At 46.3% G+C, this 19,622-nt stretch overlaps 1 protein-coding gene across 1 annotated transcript in view; it reads left to right on the top strand.

Annotated features, from left to right (window-relative positions):
- The window catches only part of LOC115466130 (A-kinase anchor protein 8-like), a 134,960-nt gene that overhangs the window by 103,376 nt on the left and 11,962 nt on the right, over positions 1-19,622 (top strand). The window contains exons 9-11 of the mRNA XM_030197178.1: positions 2,943-3,084; positions 18,418-18,523; positions 19,380-19,510. Of these exons, the coding sequence (XP_030053038.1) occupies positions 2,943-3,084; positions 18,418-18,523; positions 19,380-19,510 (379 nt within the window). The remainder of the gene's footprint in view (positions 1-2,942; positions 3,085-18,417; positions 18,524-19,379; positions 19,511-19,622) is intronic.

Raw genomic sequence — 19,622 nt, 5'->3', positions numbered from 1 at the left:
TTTGGTCCTGGGGAACTGAGGAACTGAGTTCGATTCCCGGCATAGGCAGCTCCTTGTGACTCTGGGCAAGTCACTTAACCCTCCATTGCCTGCCGCATTGAGCCTGCCATGAGTGGGAAAGCGCGGGGTACAAATGTAACAAAAATTAAAATATATATATATATATATTGACTTGTTTAGTTCTATTAAGTGTATTATCGCTGATTTTTAGTGGGGTGATTTATATTCTTTGTTTTTTGACCCTCACGCCTCTATAATTTTGATATTCTGAGAGCAGATAATGCCAGCGATACCTCTGCTGGCTTTTTTGCAGATTTCTCTATTGAAAGCAGCCGTTCCTTTTCCCTTTGTTGTATTGTATATGAACATCTGATTATATTATGATTTTTTTTTTATTCTCTGATCTGCTTAGGAGATAAGCAGAATATAAATTTTAAATAAAGGAAACAGCAAAGTCTTAATTGGACAACCTTCATGTCTTAAACTTTCATCACAAGGATAAGTTTTAAACTGCTCCTCTTTGGCAACAATATTTTATTTATAAAAGCTTATAAACTTATTCTTCAAATATTCTTCCAAAGTGATGTACACCTCCACATTAAAAGAATAACAATCTGAATTAATTAGAGTGAGACTGAAATTATACTGGAGCCATCACACCATGTATACTGTCACTCACTATTCACTTGTATACTGTCATTCACCATCTTAATTTACACAATATTTGCTTTTAAGTAGTGTCTGAGACTTGAAGTTATACCGTATGGGTCTTGTACCATTACATTGTTTACGTATATTCTGCTGTTCTGCATATACCTGCTAAGTTCAATGCAGATAACATAATAAGAACTTGGAATAGCCCAGAGAATTACAGTATAATACAGTGCACTCCATTTAAGTGCACGTCGGATAAGCACATGCTCTGTTTAACTGCATGCTGTACTTTGGTCCCGTTTTTGGCGCCATCAATTTCTATGGGGGACAAACTTCGGTTTAGCGCGCCACAGATAAGTGCAAGATTCGCTTATATGCATGGTTGACCGCTCCTCTGCAAGAAAGACTCCGCATAAGCACACGTGCGGAATATGGAAGCCGATTGGCGTGTGACAAAGGGGCGGTAAATTTGAAATCGCTAACTGCCACAGGCAGAAGCGAAAGAATGTTGTTAGATTGTACACTGGAGTCATCGTCGTCGTGCAATTGTAAGACTTTAATACTGGCTGAACGAATAAAAGTTCTTTAAAAAATTAGAAAACAAACAGTCAAGCATCTATTGCTAAAGAATATGGTGTCAATCCCAGTCAAATTTCATGTATCTTGAAGCAGAAGGACTAGCTTCTGGAAGACTGGCAAAACAATACAGATCCACACCGGAAAAGAAAACGGGTGGGAAAAGCTGAGGAAGTAGAAGATGCTCTTCTTCAGTGGTTTTCTCAAGTCAGGAGCAGACAGTTTCCTGTCAGTGGGTCCACTGCTTATGGAGAAAGCTAATCATCTAGCTGAAAGTCTTGGACTAACTGAATTCAAAGCCACGGTTGGATGGTTGGAAAGATGGAAGGAGAGAAACAGCATGGTGAAAAACAAGACGCTGATGACTTTGGTACTGGAAATTGGGTTGTTTCAGTTCTTCCTACCATCTTGAACGAGTTTGCACCTCGTGACATTTTCAGTGCTGACGAAAACGGCCTCTACTGATGAGCAATTCCTGATGGAACACTTGCATTCAAACAAGCCGAAACTACAGGAAGTAAAACGTCGAAGGACCGACTGACGCTCTTCCTCTGCTGCAATATGGATGGGAGTGAGAAGTTTAAACCTCTCGTCATTGGAAAGAGCAAGCAGCCCCATTGCTTGAAGAATGTTAAGCGACTTCCTGTGTCATATGAGGCTAACGCAAATTCATGGATGACTGGGGAAATTTGGAAGCAGTGGCTAAAGAAGTTAGACACTAGAATGCGGGCACAAAAGCATCAGATTTTGTTGCTTTGTATGTCAGGCTGTCTAACGTCAAGGTGGTCTTCCTGCCACCAAACACTACCTCTGATCCAACCTATGGATCAGGGCATAATAGCCAATTTCAAACAACATTATCGGGCTCTTGTGCTACGTCGTCTGATGAGCGTTATGGGTGACCAGACTGGCAAGGATAAACGTGCTGTTGAATTGGCTCATAATCTATCACTATTGGATTCCCTACATATGCAGAAAGAAGCCTTGAATCATGTTACACAGGCAACCATTGTGAGCTGCTACAAGCGGGCAAGCTTTGTTAGGGATGTGGAGAGGGACGAAACAGATGCAGCTGTTGCAAACATGTCAGATGAACAGGCTATTGACATCCCAGCCGGTGTTACTGAAGAGGAGTTTCATCACTGCGTAGCTGTTGATTACGATCTACAAACAGCTGACGACAGCACTGATGTCCAGATATGTGCCTGCACACAGGCAACGGCTGATGATGAAACATGATGAAATGAGCAGCGAGGCACATGCTGACAAAATTCAACAACCTGTCACTTTTGCAAGAGCGCTGGAGAGTCTCAACACCGTGCGGGCCTATCTGGAGGCCACTGGATGTCAGTGCTATGACAGTTTTTACCATCTGGCAGATGTAGTCTATGGAACTCACAGACACAAGAGTGTACAGAGGACAATGACTGATAACTGACGTTATGCTTACTTGAAGTAAACGGAGACTGTATAACGTCAGTTAACGGAGACTGTATATTGTACGTATAATAAACAGTACTGTACATATGTTTATCAGATGTCAAGCTTCTTTGGGTCACAACAGTTGTGCACGCTCTGGTTAACTGCATGTATTTCTTTGGTCCCAGACCCTTGCACTTAAGCGGATTGCACTGTATATACTATATAATATATATAATATAAACTTCCGACGGATAACAGTTGTCTTGGTTCAACCTTTTTCTCCTGTCCAGAATTCGGTTTGTGTGCTCGCTGTGTAAGTATCGCACATTCTATGATGAACAGATGAAGAATCATTTGGACAGTGTATTCCATAAGGAGCATTTCAAATTTGTTGGAAGCAAACTGCCAGAAAAAACAGCAGACTTCTTACAGGTGAGTCTTGTGGAGTTGTCTTCAATTAAGTGTATTTGTGTTTCTAAGAAGGTGGCCATTTAAATTGGGGTGAACTGTGTACACTGAGCACCTTTTGGCCATTCAAGGAGTAACACCGGTCGGTGGGACCTTGGAAGTGTCCTACAGGTTGGTGTTGGTGGGGAGAATGAAGTCCAAAACTGCTGTATCTTTTTCATAGAAGGGATTTAGAGATTATATGTAGACAGTATGATAACTCCCCCTACTGAAAACAAACACGTCTAACATATGGTCCCAGAATTTAGAATTCTCTCCTATTATACTGATTAACCACACAAATTTATTTAGGTTTAATAGTCCTGATACAAATATATAGGATGAAAAAAACGAACAGATGTAAAATGGAGTCACACACATCCCTTAGAGGCAAAGTCATCTAAAGAGGGATCACTGTTGATCAGACAGATTTCAACAATAAAAGATATACATCTTCAGTCTATTGGTATTTGGTCGTCGTATCATGTAAGTAGTTGGCACAGAAGGCAGGTGGTTGTGATCTGATGATGATGCTGGTGGTCCTGTGATGTAGAGCAAGGCTCGACAAAACCCTAGGTCGCCATGGTGACTAAAAATTCAGACCTGGCATCTAAGGTTTGCAGCCAGCACAAAAACATACCTGATGAACAGTGCAGGTAACCCCTTCACTTTTCCTAATAAGGCAGGCAAAAACTTTTTTTTTTTTTTTTTCTGGCCAATGAGATTGCTTTTCTTTGCCCGAGAATGAAAGCATCCCATTGGCTGGGAAGGCAAGCAGCTCTCATTGGCTGGCAGGGCAGCAGCCAGTGGAACCTTTTTGGAAGCTCTTGCTACACAGAGTGGAAGAGGACGAAGGTGTGAGCGGCGGCGGCTGTGCAGACGTGGGGGACTGCCCCCCCCCCCCCCCACTTCACATGTGGTGGTTGTGTGGTGACAGCATCTGGGACTGGCAGGAGCAGCAGAACAGAGAGAGCAGAAAGCATCATCGTTGGGGAACCAGTAGGAGCAGCATTGGGGACCGGCAGGAACAGCACATGAACTGGCAAGAGCAGCATCATTTTGGGGGGGGGGGGGGGGGGGGGGGGGGGGAGGTCTGCAAGACCAGGAAGAGGAGCGTCGAGATCAGTGGGAGCAGAACAGCCTGCAGAGGAAGTGTCTCCAGCCTTTAGTAAGGCTGTTTAAATTTACTTTCAAAGAGCCTCTGGTTTGTTGTGTGGGGGGGGGGGGGTGGAACATGGGAGACTTGAATGGGATGTGAATGTAGGGGGCCATGAAAGACTGCCATGTGGGGTTGGGGGGATCATTAGAGAAAATTGTGTGGGATGTGATGTGGGGTGAGTGTAGGGGGCCATGAGAGACTACCATGTGGGGAAGGGGGGTCATGAGAAAGATGGTGGGGGGGGAAGAATACTGAAACAATACTGAATACCTGAAAGAATACTGTGTGAGATGTGATGTGGTGGGAGGGTGGGTATGGGGTGGAAATGAGGGATTGAAAATGGCTACTTCTGTGGGTCTAGCATTTTTCTGTGTCTCCACTTCACTCCCTCCTTCCCACTCATTCTCCGTGGGTCCACAGACTTTGTGGGTGGGAGGGACAGAGAAAGGCGGGGGGGTGGGGGGAGTTGAACTACAATAGATGCCAGATGTGTGTTGGAGGGTAGAGGAACCAGATTATTTGGAGGAGGGGGGAAGAGTGTGAGATGGTGAATTTGAGGTGAGACAGGGTCATGGAAAAAGATACTGTATGGGGAAGGGACATACAGGCAATGCTAGAGACAGGGGCACAGAGGGAAGATACTGAACAGGAGAGAGGGGTTCTCAGGGAAGATGGTTGCTGCACATAAAAAAGAGAAGAAATGTCAATTGGACAGGAGATCCTAGAAAGCGAATGCTACATACCTATAGAAGGTATTCTCCGAGGACAGCAGGCTGATTGTTCTCACTGATGGGTGACGTCCACGGCAGCCCCTCCAATCAGAAACTTCACTAGCAAAGGCCTTTGCTAGTCCTCGCGCGCCCATGCGCACCGCGCATGCGCGGCCGTCTTCCCGCCCGAACCGGCTCGTGTTCGTCAGTCCCATATGTAGCAAGACAAAGACAAGGGAAGACACAACTCCAAAGGGGAGGCGGGCGGGTTTGTGAGAACAATCAGCCAGCTGTCCTCGGAGAATACCTTCTACAGGTATGTAGCATTCGCTTTCTCCGAGGACAAGCAGGCTGCTTGTTCTCACTGATGGGGTATCCCTAGCCCCCAGGCTCACTGAAAACAACAAACATGGTCAATTGGGCCTCGCAACGGCGAGGACATAACTGAGATTGACCTAACAATTTTTCCAACTAACTGAGAGTGTAGCCTGGAACAGAATAAAACATGGGCCTAGGGGGGTGGAGTTGGATCCTAAACCCCGAACAGATTCTGAAGCACTGACTGGCCGAACCGACTGCGTCGGGTATCCTGCTGCAGGCAGTAATGAGATGTGAATGTGTGGACAGATGACCACGTCGCAGCTTTGCAAATCTTTTCAATAGTGGCTGACTTCAAGTGGGCTACCGACGCTGCCATGGCTCTAACATTATGAGCCGTGACATGACCCTCAAGAGCCATCCCAGCCTGGGCGTAAGTGAAGGAAATGCAATCTGCTAGCCAATTGGATATGGTGCGTTTCCCCACAGCCACTCCCCTCCTGTTGGGATCAAAAGAAACAAACAATTGGGCGGACTGTCTGTTGGGCTGTGTCTGCTCCAGATAGAAGGCCAATGCTCTTTTGCAGTCCAATGTGTGCAGCTGACGTTCAGCAGGGCAGGAATGAGGATGGGGAAAGAATGTTGGCAAGACAATTGACTGGTTCAGATGGAACTCCGACATCGGCTTACCTTCCACACGGTAATGGTATGCACTGATTGCGCTAAGGTGAACCCTTACAGAGTTGGTCTTGAGACCAGACTCAGAAAAGTGCAGAAGGTATTCAAGCAGGGTCTGTGTAGGACAAGAGCGAGGATCTAGGGCCTTGCTGTCACACCAGACGGCAAACCTCCTCCATAGAAAGAAGTAACTCCTCTTAGTGGAATCTTTCCTGGAAGCAAGCAAGATGCGGGAGACACCCTCTGACAGACCCAAAGAGGCAAAGTCTGCGCTCTCAACATCCAGGCCGTGAGAGCCAGAGACCGGAGGTTGGGATGCAGAAGCGCCCCTTCGTCCTGTGTGATGAGGGTCGGAAAACACTCCAATCTCCACTGTTCTTCGGAGGACAACTCCAGAAGAAGAGGGAACCAGATCTGACGCGGCCAAAAAGGAGCAATCAGAATCATGGTGCCTCGGTCTTGCTTGAGTTTCAACAAAGTCTTCCCCCCCCAGTCCAGGAGGAAGGCATCCGCTGCCAGTCTGCCGTGGGCCTGAAGCCTGGAACAGAACTGAGGGACTTTGTGGTTGGCTCGAGATGCAAAGATATCTACCAAGGGGGTGCCCCACACCTGGAAGATCTATCGCACTACTCGGGAATTGAGCGACCACTCGTGAGGTTGCATAATCCCGCTCAGTCTGTCGGCCAGACTGTTCTTTACGCCTGCCAGATATGTGGCTTGGAGCACCATGCTGTGACGGCGAGCCCAGAGCCACATGCTGACGGCTTCCTGACACGGGGCGAGATCCGGTGCCCCCCTGCTTGTTGATGTAATACATGGCAACCTGGTTGACCGTCTGAATTTGGATAATTTGGTGGGACAGCCGATCTCTGAAAGCCTTCAGAGCGTTCCAGACCGCTCGCAACTCCAGAAGATTGATCTGCAGATCGCGTTCCTGGAGGGACCAGCTTCCCTGGGTGTGTGAAGCCCATCGACTTGAGCTCCCCACCCCAGGAGAGACGCATCCGTAGTCAGCACTTTTTGTGGCTGAGGAATTTGGAAAGGACGTCCCAGAGTCAAATTGGACCAAATCGTCCACCAGTACAGGGATTTGAGAAAACTCGTGGACAGGTGGATCACGTCTTCTAGATCCCCAGCAGCCTGAAACCACTGGGAAGCTAGGGTCCATTGAGCAGATCTCATGTGAAGGCGGGCCATGGGAGTCACATGAACTGTGGAGGCCATGTGGCCCAGCAATCTCAACATCTGCCGAGCTGTGATCTGCTGGGACGCTCGCACCCGCGAGACGAGGGACAACAAGTTGTTGGCTCTCGCCTCTGGGAGATAGGCACGAGCCGTCCGAGAATCCAGCAGAGCTCCTATGAATTCGAGTCTCTGTACGGGGAGAAGATGGGACTTTGGATAATTTATCACAAACCCCAGTAGTTCCAGGAGGCGAATAGTCATCTGCATGGACTGTAGAGCTCCTGCCTCGGATGTGTTCTTCACCAGCCAATCGTCGAGATATGGGAACGCGTGTACCCCCAGCCTGCGAAGTGCCGCTGCTACTACAGCCAAGCACTTCGTGAACACTCTGGGCGCAGAGGCGAGCCCAAAGGGTAGCACACAGTACTGGAAGTGACGTGTGCCCAGCTGAAATCGTAGATACTGTCTGTGAGCTGGCAGTATCGGGATGTGCGTGTAGGAGTCCTACAAGTCCAGAGAGCATAGCCAATCGTTTTCCTGAATCATGGGGAGAAGGGTGCCCAGGGAAAGCATCCTGAACTTTTCCTTGACCAGATATTTGTTCAGGGCCCTTAGGTCTAGGATGGGACGCATCCCCCCTGTTTTCTTTTCCACAAGAAAGTACCTGGAATAGAATCCCAGCCCTTTCTGCCCGGATGGCACGGGCTCGACCGCATTGGCGCTGAGAAGGGCGGAGAGTTCCTCTGCAAGTACCTGCTTGTGTTGGAAGCTGTAAGACTGAGTTCCCGGTGGACAATTTGGAGGTTTTGAGGCCAAATTGAGGGTGTATCCGTGCCAGACTATTTGAAGAACCCACTGATCGGAGGTTATGAGAGGCCACCTTTGGTGAAAAACTTTCAACCTCCCTCCGACCGGCAGATCGCCCGGCACTGACACTTGGATGTCGGCTATGCTCTGCTGGAGCCAGTCAAAAGCTCGTCCCTTGCTTTTGCTGGGGAGCCGAGGGGCCTTGCTGAGTCGCACGCTGCTTACGAGAGCGAGCGAGCTGGGGCTTAGCCTGGGCCACAGGCTGTCGAGAAGGAGGATTGTACCTACGCTTGTCAGAAGAGTAGGGAACAGTCTTCCTTCCCCCATAAAAACGTCTACCTGTGGAGGTAGAAGCTGAAGGCTGCCGGCGGCAGAACTTGTCGAAAGCGGTATCCCGCTGGTGGAGCTGCTCTACCACCTGTTTGACCTTTTCTCCAAAAATATTATCCGCACGGCAAGGCGAGTCCGCAATCCGCTGCTGGATTCTATTCTCCAGGTCGGAGGCACGCAGCCATGAGAGTCTGCGCATCACCACACCTTGAGCAGCGGCCCTGGACGCAACATCAAAGGTGTCATACACCCCTCTGGCCAGGAATTTTCTGCACGCCTTCAGCTGCCTAACCACCTCCTGAAATGGCTTGGCTTGCTCAGGAGGGAGCTTGTCCACCAAGCCCGCCAACTGCCGCACATTGTTCCGCATGTGTATGCTCGTGTAGTGTTGGTAAGACTGAATTTTGGCCACGAGCATAGAGGAATGGTAGGCCTTCCTCCCAAAGGAGTCTAAGATTCTAGAGCCTTTGCCCGGGGGCGCCGAAGCATGCTCCCTAGAACTCTTAGCCTTCTTTAGGGCCAAATCCACAACTCCAGAGTCGTGAGGCAACTGAGTGCGCATCAACTCTGGGTCCCCATGGATCCGGTACTGGGACTCGATCTTCTTGGGAATGTGTGGGGATTAGTTAAAGGCTTGGTCCAGTTCGCCAGCAATGTCTTCTTTAGGACATGATCATGGGTACTGTGGACGCTTCCTTAGGTGGAGAAGGATAGTCCAGGAGCTCAAACATTTCAGCCCTGCGCTCGTCCTCCACGACCACCGGGAAGGGGATGGCCGTAGACATCTCCCGGCCAAAGGCCGCAAAAGACAGACTCTCGGGAGGAGAAAGCTGCCTTTCAGGGGAGGGACTGGGATCAGAAGGAAGGCCATCAGACTCCTCGTCAGAGAAATATCTGATGTCCTCCTCCTCCTCCCACGAGGCCTCACCATCGGTATCAGACACAAGTTCAAGGACCTGTGTCTGAAGCCGTGCCCGGCTCGACTCCGTGGAACCACGGCCACGGTGGGAGCGTCGAGAGGTAGACTCCCTCGCCCGCACCGGCGAAGCTCCCTCCGCCAACGTTGTCGGGGAGCCTTCCTGGGAGTCGACCGCAGTCGGTACCGCAAGCGGCACCGATGTCGGAGACCTCACCCCGGGCAAAGGGCCAGCCGGCGCCTCACTCAACGGTACCGGTGGCGCAAGCACCCCCGGTACTGGAGGGGAAGGGCGCAACAGCTCTCCCAGGATCTCTGGGAGATCGGCCCAGAGACTCATGTGCAGAGCGGCTGTGGAAAAAGACATGGAAGCCGATGCAGGTGTCGATGTCAGAGTCTGTTCCGGGCGTGGAGGCTGTTCCGGGCTGTCCAAGGTGGAGCGCATCAACACCTCCTGAACAGAGGGTGAGCGGTCCTCCCGGTGCCGATGCCTACTGGGTGCCGACTCCCTCGGCGACCCAGAGCTCTCGGTACCAACACGGGAAGGAGACCGTTGTCGATGCTTATTTGACTTTTTCAAACGAAGCATGTCACCGGAGCTTCCCGGTACCGACGAGGAGGACGTAGAATCCAGCCCGTCGCTTCCTCGGGGCCGAGGCCGAAGAAGGTCGTCTCGGGGGGGCTGTACCGCAGGAGCCCTCAGGGTAGGGGGAGACCCACCCGAAGGCTCACCGCCACCAGCAGGGGAATGGACAGCCCTCACCTGCACTCCAGTCAAAGCACCACCATCCGACGACATCAGCACTAGTGGAGGTCCCAGTACCGCCGACGCAGCCTTCCAATGTCTCGGCCCCGACGACACAGAGGGTCGATGCAGTCGCGGCCGAGGGCGGAGGTCTTGACGCTGTCGACGTCGACGCACTCGATACTCCCAGTGCTGATGCCGACGAAGAGCCCGAGAACAAAACGTTCCACTGGGCCAATCTCGCTACCTGAGTCCTTTTCTGTAAAAGGGCGCAAAGACTACAGGCCTGCGGGCGGTGCCCAGCCCCCAGACACTGAAGACACGAACGCGTGCCTGTCAGTGAGCAAGATTACCCAGGCGCACTGGGTGCACTTCTTGAAGCCGCTGGGAGACTTCGATGACATGGGCGGAAAAATCACGCCGGCGAAATCAAAACTCGTAATTGCGGTAAGGCACCAAAAAGAGGGGGAGAAAAAATTCGACCCGAGGCCTCAAAAGGGCCTACCCCGAAAACGAAAGAAAACTTAACGGGGCAAAAACTGGAAATACAGGAAGGGGAAAAAGACCGAAAGGCCTTCTTCCGAAATCCTTTTTTTTTTTAGTAGCGAAAAGTCAAAAAGATGCGCGAGGGTCAACTTAAGGGGCGCGAAAGGCGTAAACGCGACCGAACCGAGCGCAGACAAAAGAAGACTGACGAACATGAGCCGGTTCGGGCAGGAAGACGGCCGCGCATGCGCGCGCGAGGACTAGCAAAGGCCTTTGCTAGTGAAGTTTCCAATTGGAGGGGCTGCCGTGGACGTCACCCATCAGTGAGAACAAGCAGCCTGCTTGTCCTCGGAGAAAGATAGTGATGAAAAATAAGAGACCCTGGGACCAAAGTGAATGGGGAAAATACACTCAGGCAACACATTGTAGAAAAATATTTCTATCCTGAATTTATTTATATTTCAGTTTGGGGAAATGCACATTTTCTGATATGAAATAATGTCTCATGCAGGGTATGGCTTGAGGCTTTCATTTTTTGATTTCCCTTCATACCTCTATAGTGCTGTTGCCTTGTTTTATATCTGTTAGAGGTGCAGAGGTAAATGTGCCATGATAGAGGAGTAATGTAGGTATTATTTATCAATAAATGTAATCAGCAGTCCCCTCCTCAGGCCTCAGACTCCCCTCTGTCATGCCACATTAGTCTCTCAAATGCCCTCTGCCCTTTCTATGAGAATGAAAGCCAATCAGTGAGGTTTTTATCTTGCTCATTGCGGTAGCAAATTTCACTCTTTGGGATACTTGGCATATCTTGGTTCTTGTGGAGGTAATGCCTTTGGTCTGTATTAATATGAATTTTATGTTTATATAGGCCTGCCTTATGGGTTTATTTTGTTTAACAGTAGTGCATTCTCAGAAGTTTCTTTCTGTTTCAATGTTGTGCTTACCCATTTCCCCTTTGTCTAATATTAAATTTTGTTTAAATTTGCCACTCATTGTGACATAGATGCCAATAATAGGAAATCAGGAGGGAGAGAAAACCTTTTTTTTTTTTTTTTTTACATCACTGTTTACTATTGCTTCATACTTTTTTTTTTTAATGTTTAAACTGTTGCTGTAAGTAGTTTGTTTTATTATTTCATTGGGTGATCCATAAGTAAGCATAAGTACAAAAATTACACTTTGTCCATGCCCTGTTTTTATAGTTACAGTGAGGACATCAAAATAGTCCAACTTAGTCCAGAAAAAAAAGGGGGGGGGGGAAGTCTCAACAAGTGCTGCAATATTGAATTTTAATCATTGATTGCACACACAAGTCATCATAATCTTTTTTTCTGGACTAAGTTGGACTATTTTGATGTCCTTGTTTTGATATAGACACCATCACTCTGCTTATTTGGATTTGATTTTCATTTTGACTGGCAGATGTGTGATATCTGAGTATGATTTTGTTATAGTTACAGTAAGCCACGAGCATGTCTTTTTGGGTATTCGCCTGATTCCAGCCAGGCTCCAAGCAGTCTGTGCTGAATAAACAATTGTCCTGGTTGATCAAGGAATCCACCAACTCCCTCAGACCATATTGCTGTCCTTATATAGAAGAAAAATTTATTCTACAAGTTAATGCAATTGAAGAACTTCACCACCACCTCTTCAAAACCCAGGATTTTATTCTAGAGTCTTTCTTACACCCAAAAAGTCAAGTGGGGGGGGGGAGGACCACATACTATACTGGACCTACATGATCTAAACAAATTCATCAAAAAGGAGCAATTCAAGATTTCATAACTACTATTCCATTTCTAAATTTGGACAGTTGGCTTGCTGTTTTAGATCTCAAGAATGCCTACACCCATGTTCTAATCCACAGAGACTACTGGCAGTACCTCATGTTCATCTTACTTCATCATCACTTTCAGTACAAAGTCTTTCATTTTGGGCTTTCAACAGCTTCCTTTCACAAAATATCTAGTCATTGCTGCTGCTGAACTTAGAAAAACAGGGCATTATGTCCCAAACCCTGACGATTGTTTTACCTGTATGAGAAGGAGCAGAAATGAGAATCTGTAGCAGCCACTATCGCCATCCTTCAAATCTTGGGATTTCTCATGTAGAGAGATCCATTTTCACTCCCATGAAAGTTCTACAGTTCATCGGAACTCAACTGGACACAGTTGTGGCTGAAGCTTTTCTTCCAGAAGATAGAATAAGAATCCTTCAGCTAGCCATGAAAATAAACTCGAGTCTGCTGCACAACAGCTTGCAAATTCATTTAACTTCTGTGCCATGGCTGTGGCCATAGATGAACTGATAAAGCTAGGATGCACATGTGTCAATGACACCTTGAGTTCCATTGGAATCAGCATATTTAGTCACTCGATATAGTAGTCCAAAAATGTATGTTCTATCTAATGGTGGTTCCATTTGCCAAACCTTACCAGAGGGTTGTACCTTTCAGCCTCAACTGCCTCATCTTGCTCCTACCCCAGATGTTTTTATAGTAGGATGTGGAGCATCTGCACAACTGGAAGACCCAGGGTTTCTGTAGCATTAATACACTTCACCTAAATATCTTTTTAGAATATGAAGTAATCGACAATGCTGAGGTTTTTTCCCTGTGGATATAGTCTCAAGCTCTAACAAACAGAACAGACAATCAAGTGGCCATGTTTTACTTAAACAAGGGGTTCAGCATCCCTTCATCTTTGCTGAGAGGCTCTGTGAAAGCTGGAGCTTGGCAATGCAACTAAAAATGACTCTTCAAGCCACTTCAAAGACATCAGAATAGGAGAAGTAGTTAAGTTGGTAAGGTTTAAAAAAGGTTTTTCTAAAAGAAAATCCATAAGTTATTAAGATGAACTTGGGAAAATCCAATGCTTCCTTCTAGGATAAGCAGCATAAAATGTGTTTTACTGTTCTGGGATCTTTCCAAGTACTTGTGACTTGGATTGGCTACTGTTGGAAACAGGATATGGGGCTTGATGGACCTTCAGTCGGTTTCTAAGAAGACTGCCAGAACAATCACTGAAGGCTACAAGCAACATATTAAGCAGAGAAGTGAATACATGTTTTCTGTACTGTGACCTAAATGGAACTGGACTGTCATGACACTGGAGTTTTGAATCTGCTGAGAAAGCTGTAGATAAAGCAGTACTTTGACTAACTTTGAGATAAAAGAAAGAGATTAAAAACAGGTTGGTAATTGGATGCAATGGAGGGGCCAAAAGTGGAATTCTGCAGGTTTGGATGCAATATTGCTTTTTTCCAAGAATCTGGAACTACTCAACAAGAGAGACTTATTTTTGATCAAAGAAAGCTAATGGAAGGAGACCATTATGAGTTTATTGAAAGCCTTCAATATTGTGTATCTGGATTTTCAAAAGGCATTTGACGAAGTACCTCATGAAACTTTCCAGAGGAAATTGGAAAGTCATGGGATAGGCGATAGTGTTCTACTGTGGATTAAAAACTGGTTAAAGGATAGAAAACAAAGAGAGCATTTTCCATCTCACAGATAGGCTGCAGAGAATACCTTCTCCTGCTTTAGACTTAGCCTGGCCTCAGAATGACATCCTATAGTATATCTCCTATCAAACTGAGCTCTCTTTTTCATCAAGCACTGCCATTTCCTCCCCTCACCCTCCCCACTGACAGTTTGAACTTCGTGGGTGTGGCTTGGATCTCTTTCAGGGAGAGAAAACTAACAACTTATAGCAGCAGCCAGTGTTGCCAGGTGGGGTTTTTACCGCCCAATTGGGCGGTTTTCCGCGACCCGCCGCGGGAAATTTTTGCCCGCGGCGGGTTGCGGTTTTTTGGGCTGGTTTTTGTGCTTCGGGCGTTTTTTTCGGCCGCGGGGGGGCGGGGTTAGTGACGTTTTTGGGTGGGGTTAATGACGTTTTGGGCGGGGTTAGTGACGTGGGAGGCGGGGCCGATGACGTGGGAGGCGGGGCCGATGACGGGGAGGCGGGGCCGATGACGTGAGAGGCGGGGCCGATGACGGGGAGGCGGGGCCGGTGACGTGGGAGGCGGGGCCGATGACGGGGAGGCGGGGCCGGTGACGTGGGAGGCGGGGCCGGTGACGGCGGGGGCGGGGTTGATGACGCGGGGGTGGGGGTGTCAGGGGCGGGGTTTGTGTTTGGGCGGTTTTTGGGCTGTTTTTTGGGCTCCAGTGGGCTGGAAAAAAATTTTCCACCTGGCAGCAGCTTCAGAGAGCATTTTCCATCTCACAGATAGGCTGCAGAGAATACCTTCTCCTGCTTTAGACTTAGCCTGGCCTCAGAATGACATCCTATAGTATATCTCCTATCAAACTGAGCTCTCTTTTTCATCAAGCACTGCCATTTCCTCCCCTCACCCTCCCCACTGACAGTTTGAACTTCGTGGGTGTGGCTTGGATCTCTTTCAGGGAGAGAAAACTAACAACTTATAGCAGCAGCTTCAGAGAGCATTTTCCATCTCACAGATAGGCTGCAGAGAATACCTTCTCCTGCTTTAGACTTAGCCTGGCCTCAGAATGACATCCTATAGTATATCTCCTATCAAACTGAGCTCTCTTTTTCATCAAGCACTGCCATTTCCTCCCCTCACCCTCCCCACTGACAGTTTGAACTTCGTGGGTGTGGCTTGGATCTCTTTCAGGGAGAGAAAACTAACAACTTATAGCAGCAGCTTCAGAGAGCATTTTCCATCTCACAGATAGGCTGCAGAGAATACCTTCTCCTGCTTTAGACTTAGCCTGGCCTCAGAATGACATCCTATAGTATATCTCCTATCAAACTGAGCTCTCTTTTTCATCAAGCACTGCCATTTCCTCCCCTCACCCTCCCCACTGACAGTTTGAACTTCGTGGGTGTGGCTTGGATCTCTTTCAGGGAGAGAAAACTAACAACTTATAGCAGCAGCTTCAGAGAGCATTTTCCATCTCACAGATAGGCTGCAGAGAATACCTTCTCCTGCTTTAGACTTAGCCTGGCCTCAGAATGACATCCTATAGTATATCTCCTATCAAACTGAGCTCTCTTTTTCATCAAGCACTGCCATTTCCTCCCCTCACCCTCCCCACTGACAGTTTGAACTTCGTGGGTGTGGCTTGGATCTCTTTCAGGGAGAGAAAACTAACAACTTATAGCAGCAGCTTCAGAGAGCATTTTCCATCTCACAGATAGGCTGCAGAGAATACCTTCTCCTGCTTTATACTTAATCCTACCCACCCTACCCCTCTACCCACCCACCCCTAGAGTGAAATGTCTTATATAACCTCCCTATCAACCCACTCATTACTTTACCTCACCCATTTCTATTCTTCTATCACCTTCTCCCACTACTCCAACCAGAGTTACACCTAATCACACTGACCACCCTTCAACATCTTCTGTCCTTCTGTGACTGTTCTCTTGTGCTTGACTGCTTAAATATTTTAAATTTAAATGCTTTACTTTTTGTCTATTAGATTGTAAGCTCTTTGAGCAGGGACTGTCTTTCTTCTGTGTTTGTACAGCGCTGCGTACACTTTGTAGCGCTCTAGAAATGTTAAATAGTAAATAGTAAAACAAAGAGTAGGGTTTGTTGTCCGTATTCTCAATGAAGAAGCATACATAGTGGGGGTTCCACAGGGGTCTGTGTTGGAACCGCTGTTTTTATTCATATTTATAATGATATAGACAACAGGGATAACTAGTGAAGTAATTAAATTTGATGACGACAGTTACTCAGTTATTAAATTTCAATAGGATTATGAAAAATTGCAAGACAACCTTAAGAGACAGTGCATCCAAATGACAGATGGTTTAATGTGAGCAAGTGCAACGTGATGTATGTGGGAAATAGGAACCCGAACTATAGCTACGTGAAGTAAGGTTCCGCGTTAGGAGTCACCAACCAGGGAAAGGATCTAGGTGTCGTCGTTGATGATACATTGAAATCCTCTGCTCAGTATGTTGTGGTGGCAAAGAAAGCAAATAGAAAGTTAGGTATTATTAGGAAAGGAATGGGAGAAAAATTAGGATGTTATAAGCACCGTGGTGCGACCACACCTTGAATACTGTGCAATTCTGGTCATTGCATCTCAAAAAAGATATAGTGGAATTAGAAAAGGTACAGAGAAGGGTGACAAAAATTATAAAGGGGATAGGATGACTTCCCTATGAGGAAAGGCTGAAATGGCTAGGGCTGTTCAGCTTGGCCGAGGGGAGATATGATAGAGGTCTATAAAATAAGGAGTGGAGTGGAACAGGTAGATGTGAATCGCTTGTTTACTCTTTCCAAAAATACTAGGACTAGGGACACGCAATGAAGTTACAAAGTAGTAAATGTAAAACAAATTGGAGAAAGTTAAAACGAATCTGAGAAAATATTTATTCACTGAAACTCTGGAATTCATCGCCAGAGAATGTGGTAAAAGTAGATAGGGCTTTAAAAAAGGTTTGGATAACTTCCTAAAAGAAAAGTGCATAAGTCATTATTAAAATGGACTTGGAAAAATCCACTGTTTATTTCTAGGATAAGCAGCATAAAATGTACTGTTTTGGGATCTTGCCAGGTACTTGTGACCTGGATTGGCCACGGTTGGAAACAGGATACTGGGCTTGATTAACCTTTGGATAGGGTCAGGTGGACAGTAGTCTCTTTTGCAACTTTTATAGAGAGGCTTAAAGCTATTCCATGTTTGAGTCGCAGTGGAGTGGTAATCTGAAAGAAATAAATCTCTGAAGGATGAGACCTTGTCAAAAAAAAAAAAAAAGTGTACCAAATCCATGGTTGAAGGAGCTACAGGTGTTGGATCCGGACAGCCAACTGACATGAGTTCAGTTGAAATGGGGAAGATAATTTTAGGTTGGTTTGTTTACACTGTTAATACTAGAAGTATAAAACTGCTTTCTGATCAAATATAATAGAGTATGATAGAACCAGTGTTGTTTATCTTTGCTGAAATGTAAACAGGGACTTAGATCTTCTCCAGAGTCTTTCAGCATGGCATGTTTGTCTTTTTTTTTTTTTTTTTTAAGAAGTCATAGGCTAGGGTTGTACTAGAGATAAGATTACCTAGGATGGACCTGTATTATCTGAGGTGGAGCAATCTGTCCATTACACAGGTAATGATAGTGTCCCAGGTGGTGGCCTTATATCATGAGTGACAATCTCAAAAGAAAAGAAGGTACAAAAAAAGACTAAGTGAAGCTGACTTAATTGAGGAGAGACTAGGAAGACAGGTATTGGTGCAGGAGAAATGAAAAGACAATTAAAAGGCCGCAATTTGTAAAGTTATCAAGAAAAGGTCTGTCCAGGACATAGGTGTGACAACAAGACATGAAAGGGACTGAGAGGATTAGATCCAAATTATGCTTAGCAGGTTGGGAAAGACATCTTGGGTAAGAAATCTGAAAGAAAGCTTAGGAAGTGCCAGTTATACCATCATTTGGAGTCATAAGCATGAAAGTTGAAGTCAACCAAGGATCAACAAATTGGGAAAACAAGTCTCAGCTTCAAAGGAAGGAGGGAAGTAAAGGAGGTTTAGATGAGAACCTTACAAGAGTTTCAGAATAAGAAACAGTCTTGTGAGAGGCTGACTAAAGGAAGTTCCAAGTCAAACAGCAGCACCACACCCGTCTCTTATGAGGAGTGTCCAGAGGCTGAAAAGAGAATAATCTGATGGATGCTACTGAGAGAGGGCCTCTTCCCCTTCTCTGTCAGGTCTAACTGATTAGTCTGAGGCAAGGTGAACATTTCCATTTACAGTATTAATCTTCTGTAACCTAGCATATTTTTGTGTGCAGTTTTGAATTTTACATCTCTTTGTCAGTGTCTGGTAGATGAAAAGCGAGACTTGGAAAAGTTTTGGGAACTATTGATTGCATACGAGTTCAGTGTTTACCAGCTCACTATAGCTTTGCTGTCTGATACACATCCTTTTGCTTAAACAGTTATTAACTTGCCACAGTTAGTTTGGTCTCCTCCCTTACCTTGTGTGTATGTTGGTTCTGTGCAGGAATATGTTACCAATAAAATAAAGAAGACTGAGGAGCGTCGTAAGGCAGTTGAGGATATTAATGCAGCAATCCAGCAGATCTTCAAAGACCAGGATCTCGCTGCAGGTGAGTGAAGGAAGGTACTCTGACTTGGCTTTATACTGTGGTCTGACGGTACAATGGGAAGATTAGATAAGGCCGTATGGTCTTTATCTGCCGTCATTCTCTCTTTCTGTGCACAGGGTATCCCTCAGCCCTCCAGGGCTACTTCATTTAATCAAGAATATGACACACTAATTTAATAGTTAACAGTCATTTTATGATAAAGGGTGAGTAGTAGTAGCATAAAATGTTGAATAAGCACAACAGATGGAAAACCAGTCAAAAGGAATAATAAATGTGCACACCCTTCCCAGGTATATGATAACGTTTCAGAACATTAAGAAATCATTAGCAACACATTCTGAGCTTTGTATTCCACATTCTCTCTGCACTTGCTGAATGTGAAAGTGGTTTGGAACCAATAAATTGAGCCGATGTGGACTAGAAGTTTTAAATGCAAGGAAAAAAGTGGCGTTTTGAAGTGATTTTGTACAGACAGGTTTAGATACCTCTTTTTGCTGTCCTCCACTCCTGAGTTTTCGAGGCTAGTTGAAAATGGTAGGGATGGTCTTAATGACACTTTTTAGTATGGGACCATGGGCTGCAGTCCCCAGTATTGTGTGCTCCCTATATATTATCCGTATGGGTCAGTGGGGTTGATGATAAGACTGACCTGACTTCTCTTGTGTGATAGTAAAACAAACCTTAAATGGTGATCTTCACACTTCATTTTAGAGGTGTAACCTGGCTGGTACAGTAGGTACAACTCTAGTCACCTTGTTAGGCAGACTAGATGGACCGTACAGGTCTTTCTGCCGTCATCTACTATGTTACTTTATGCCAGGGCTGAGATGAGAATTATATTGTTTGCTCCTTCCAGATATTCCTATGGAACATTTTGTGAGGAAAGTAGAAGCAGCTCATTGTACTGCGTGCGATCTCTTCATCCCTATGCAGCATGGGATTCTGCAGCAACACATCAGGTCCATGGAGCATAACCATAGCCGCAGGGTATGTATCTTGAGGCGTGAGTTTGTGCAGACTATTCACAGGAGCCAAATACTACATAGCAGAGACACTGCAAATTGAAGTATGAGTATGTCAGCATTGCTATGTTACGATT

The sequence above is a fragment of the Microcaecilia unicolor genome, chromosome 3, assembly GCF_901765095.1.
Source record: "Microcaecilia unicolor chromosome 3, aMicUni1.1, whole genome shotgun sequence".
In the NCBI taxonomy this organism is placed as follows: domain Eukaryota; kingdom Metazoa; phylum Chordata; class Amphibia; order Gymnophiona; family Siphonopidae; genus Microcaecilia; species Microcaecilia unicolor.
Note: the sequence above shows the minus strand (reverse complement) of the source record. Positions and strands in the feature narration are given on the sequence as shown.